The following is a 5,063-nucleotide window of genomic DNA, read 5'->3' as shown; positions in this document are numbered from 1 at the left end:
AACAGTATAATATATAGTAAGTATCCAGAAAAGTGATCTCTACAACCCATAAACTTCAATTACAAACCAAATATCTCAGTGCAAACTCCTATAATCATAGCAACCAGTGATGTGTCCATCATCTCAGTCTCAGTGTTGAGTATCTCTGCATAGGAATATAATTTATTTTTTAGACATTAACTTGGAACAAAAGAAACAAAAAATCACAGAATAAAAGCTATTATTTCCCCGTTATATGTGATGAAACATTTTTTTATTGATTAGTTTAAAGATAGAAATTACCTTGCAGTCTTTGAGTCACTTGTAAAATTTTGCAACATATACTGCCACTGTCACATATATGTAGTCTGCCACTTTGTTCAAGAATCTGAGATAAGCAATTCTCCAAGACCTCCAAAACAACAATGGCCCTAAAAGACCCCAGAAGCCAGTGAAAAATCCAAAGCCTAAGCTCATGTGTAATGCTTCATAAAAGCCTGAATTATCATCTGCATCATCATGTGTTGTTGGTTCTTCAGGCTTTACTTCTGGCATGTCTTCAGGACAAGTTTTGTTAAGTTGTGTACCACAAAGATTAGGATTTCCTTCAAAGCAAGATGCATCAAAGGTATCCATGTGTCTTCCAGGTGGGATTCTTCCATAAAGAGAGTTGTTTGACAACTCTAACACGCCTAGATTATCAATCTGAGAAAGACTTGAGGGGATTGTGCCAGATATATGGTTTCTTGATAAGTCTAGGGATTCTAGTGAAGTTATGTTCCCTATTTGAGAAGGAATTTCTCCACTCAAATTGTTTCTTGAAAGATTCAAAGAAACTAATCCAACCAAGTACACAATCTCATTTGGGATTTCACCAGTAAAATGATTGCTCGAGAGGTCAATGCTATTAAGAAGCAACTCTGGATTCTTAAATCCACATTTAACACCTTTCCACATTATTGTTATGTTAAATATATATCTAGAAATAAATAAACCATAAGTCTCATAATAAGTACTGTTGTGCCAATATATAAGACGTGCGTTTTCAGTTGAGTTGACGCTCTTTTGGGACATTGCAGTGAAATTCTTTAAACATGTTGGAATTTTATTTGATAAGTTATTTCTTGAAAGATCCAACAGTTGAATTTTCTTTAGGTAACAGAGATGCTTAGAAAGATTTCCAGAGAAACTATTTCCTGACATGCTCAAAACTATCAATTGCTGTAGACTCTCACCGATCCAAGAGGGTATTGGACCTGACAGCAAATTTTCACTGACATCCAACAAAAGTAAACTGGTGCAGTTCTTCAAACTAGAAGGTAGTTTGCCAATGAATCCATTGCTTCGTAAGACCAAAGCTTCCAATTTGACAAGGGAGCCCAAGGATGGTGGAATCTTCCCTGTCAAGTTATTATTACTTAGATCAAGAAACAATAGCGAGCTTAAAGATTTCCAACAATCAGGCAATGAACCCTTCAATTGATTGTTTGATAAATCTAGAGTGCCCAATTTGATACCAATGTTGTTCTCTTGACACAACAGTGATGATACATTTGAAAATTTGTTTTCAGAGAGAATCAACGATGAAGAATGTAGCAAAAAGGATGGAATTACACCCTCGAATTTATTTGAACTCAAATCTGTAGATCCTCCATTTGGGAGCCTTAGTGATAAATTTGGAATAGCACCTGTAAAATGATTGTGAGACATATTGAAATAAAACTCAAGAAATTGAATCTTATACCAAAACCACTCCGGCACAGAGCCATGAATCCCCGCATTAGAAATATCCAGATATTGTAAGTAATTTTGAGTGTGTAGCCAACTTGGAAAGTTAGGACCCAACTTGCAAGATGCTAGACTCAAATATATTAACTGAAAAGGAGGAATCCAGCCAGGGAAAAACTTTATGGATATTGAGCTGTGAGACAAGATCAAGTCTTTTAATTTGGAAAAGCCTTTGAGATGTGATTCAGTGATTTCACCCTTCAAAGAATTCCCTTCTAGGTACAGATATTCCAACTCAGATAACACTCTGATGCTTTTAGGTATCACGCCAGTGATTTGATTGTAAGACAAATCTAGCTCCTGAAATATGTGTCTGTTGCACCATGATGAATTTTGAATGAATCTTGAAAAGTCCCCACTCAAGTTGTTATATGACAAGTATAGTGTCTGCAACGTGCAAATATTTCCAAAGAAATGTGGAATTTCTCCTTGCAGATTGTTATGAGAGAGATCGAGATATTTAAGAGAGTTCATTGCTTTGTCAAAACCTAGTGGAACAGGACCTTCTAACAAGTTGTCACCAAGAGAAAGGGTGTGAAGATTGAGTGTGAAGTTGAAAATCCAGTGGAATATGTTTGATGATGTCAACAGGTTAAAGTAGAGATCAAGGCGAACAAGAGAAGATGAAGAATTCACAATGGAAGTAGATGACACGAGAAAACTTGTATCCGTAAGACTGCAATTTGACAAATCAAGCATTTCAAGGTTGGAGCCGAAGTTGAAATTTCCTTGAAACACTGATGAAGTGAGATTATTATAAGAAAGGTCAAGGCTCACAAGAGAAGGAAAGTTTGGGTAATGAGATTGTGACAAAACAATATTGTTAGATGAAAGAGAAAGCTCCCGAAGGTTAGAGCTGAAGTTGGACAACAATTGAAATGTGAATGATGTCAACATATTATCAGATAAATCAAGGATGGTAAGGGAAGTTGTGGAAGAGTAGTTGGAATGAATATGAAACAAAAGTTGAACATCATTGTCAGAAAGACTACAATCCGACAGGCTCAACTCTGTTAAGTTTGGAATATGCTTACGAATCATTTGAAGCCAGTGGCGAGAGTTGCCAAGACTCATTGACGTGAAGTCAAGAGTATTTAAAAAGGAGAGATTAGACACCCATTCTGCACCTTTAGTTTCAAGATCAAAGTCACCACCGAGCTTGAGAGTTTGCAGCAATGGAAGATCACCACTTTGAAAAGGAATTGCTCCTGAAAGATCACTATTCCCTTGAAGACAGAGATATTGTAGTTGTCTCAAGTGTTTGAGTTGATATGGGATAACTCCATCAAGATAATTGTAGCTGAGATCCAAATACTGTAAATGTGTAAGCTTGCCTAGTTGATAAGGAATACTCCCACCAAACTCGGAATATGACAGATTGAGATGCCTTAGCTTGGTAAACAAGCCAATGTGTTGTGAGATATTACTATCAAGAAAACTATTGGAACTGAGATCTAAATGTTGAAGATATTGCAAGTCAATCAAGGTGGAGATATTGACTTGACCAGATAAATAATGTGAATATGATCCACGGAGATGAAGGCGGAGTACATGAGCAGTTTGGTTGCTGCATGTAATTCACTGCCATTTGCAACAATCATCGTCCCTCCATGTTGACAGAATGTCCAAGGGATCATCTATGCCTTGTTTGAAGCGGAGGAGTGCTTGCCTCTCATTCTCTAAGCATGTAACTTCCCCATGGATTAATCCTGCATCATACAACATAATAAGTACCACTAATAATGCATAAACCCATTTCTGAAAGTAATTGCTCATCATTTCTAGTTTCTTCCAAATAAGAATATAGAGAATTTTGTGTAATGTTCTCTATGGGAAACTCCGAGACCCAATATTCATATATATAGTGGGATAAAGTGTATGTATTCAAAATATCTGTTTGCATCTTCTACTTCTTTAACATCACTTTTAATTACTTCATTTTTTTTATTATTGATTGAGAAATTATTAAGTAAGGTGATATATTTAATAAAAATAAAAATGATATTTTGGGTAAGAAATAGATTTTTTAGAGCTAGGATAAAATATACATTGATATTTAATCAAATATTGTCAAAATATAATAAAACTGGTCCTTATGATCTATTATATTATTACTACTATAAGAAAAAGAATAGGTTTTTTAGAGCTAGGATAAAATAATATAATTTAATAAAATAAATAAAATACACATATTCAAGCCATTTTACAAAAGTAGGATTCAAAATATGTGATCGACAGAAATTAAATCAAAACTACTACTAGATAGTAGTAAATTTTATTCCTAAAATAATTCTATCCCTACTATAAATTGTGCCGTCTTTGTTTAGTTTTTATTTCATTTTTCTTATAATAATATGACTTAAATTATGCAATATATATATATACACCTGATACGTATATATACAAATCTATATGTTTTTGTAAAGAAATTGAGGCATTTAATTTTATGAGTCTTTTCAAATTTCCACTCATTTTTTTCTTCTTCTTCTGTGATTTGAACCCATGAGCATTGATTTTGAGTTTATACTAAAAATCTGTCAATCTTAACTAATATTATGGTGATCGCTAAAGCATCTCCAATGCTAATTTCAATTTTAATTTTATTTTGAATATTTATGAAATTATTTATCATAAATAGTAATTTAAAATTAAAAATAAAATTTGTCCCTCCAATGTTTAGTTTCAATTCAATTAGAATTTTATATTTTTTAATTATTTTATTAATATAATTATACGAATGACAAAGATGATACTGTATTAATCAGTTTCATTTTATCAATCAACTCCAATATAGATTTCAATTTTAAATTAATTCACTTATTGAAAATCAAAAGTGATACTCTAAAAATATTTCATTAGAGATGCTTTTATATCATTATACATTAATTATTTTTAGGTAATATTAGAGGATCAACAATTTTAGTGAAAAAAAATAAAGAATTGGGTAGTGTTGATTCAAATGTAAGACAAAAAAAAAAGAGAGAATACCAATTATCACCTAACATTTCTCTTATTTTTAAACTATTAACATAAATTTAAAAAATTAGAATTAATAAGCATGTGTGTTTAATCTATCCACTAAATATAAAAAAAATAAATTAGACATTGATATTTAATCAAATATTGTCAAAATATAATAACGTTGGTCCTTATTATGATCTATTATATTATTACTACTATAAGAAAATTAAACATCACGGTCTAAGAAAATGTAAGCTTCCTTTGAAGGAGGACTTTAGACTTTATATAATGATGATAAGATGACTTTATAATATGTGTGTGTGATTCATTTATAT

General features: G+C 32.2%; 1 protein-coding gene across 3 annotated transcripts; it reads right to left on the bottom strand.

Moving 5' to 3' along the window:
- On the bottom strand, positions 1–3,508 carry LOC130982935 (receptor-like protein EIX2). Of its 3 annotated transcripts, XM_057907088.1 has the most exons (4): positions 1,497–3,508; positions 1,215–1,379; positions 283–536; positions 1–145 (listed from the first exon to the last, which is right to left on the bottom strand). In XM_057907088.1, the coding sequence occupies exons 1-3, from the start codon at positions 2,839–2,841 to the stop codon at positions 298–300; spliced, it is 1,749 nt and encodes a 582-aa protein (XP_057763071.1). In that variant the 5' UTR covers positions 2,842–3,508; the 3' UTR covers positions 1–145; positions 283–297. The 3 variants fall into 3 exon arrangements, with proteins under 3 accessions (XP_057763071.1, XP_057763070.1, XP_057763069.1); XM_057907087.1 differs by having other exon boundaries at positions 283–1,379; XM_057907086.1 differs by having other exon boundaries at positions 283–3,508.
- Positions 3,509–5,063: the final 1,555 nt, after the last annotated feature.

Source organism: Arachis stenosperma, chromosome 5 (assembly GCF_014773155.1).
Source record: "Arachis stenosperma cultivar V10309 chromosome 5, arast.V10309.gnm1.PFL2, whole genome shotgun sequence".
Taxonomy (NCBI): Eukaryota; Viridiplantae; Streptophyta; class Magnoliopsida; order Fabales; family Fabaceae; genus Arachis; species Arachis stenosperma.
Note: the sequence above shows the minus strand (reverse complement) of the source record. Positions and strands in the feature narration are given on the sequence as shown.

Coding starts and splice junctions, on each gene's coding strand:
- LOC130982935 (XM_057907086.1), bottom strand. CDS start 2,841: ATGAGTCTTGGCAACTCTCGCCACTGGCTTCAAATGATTCGTAAGCAT.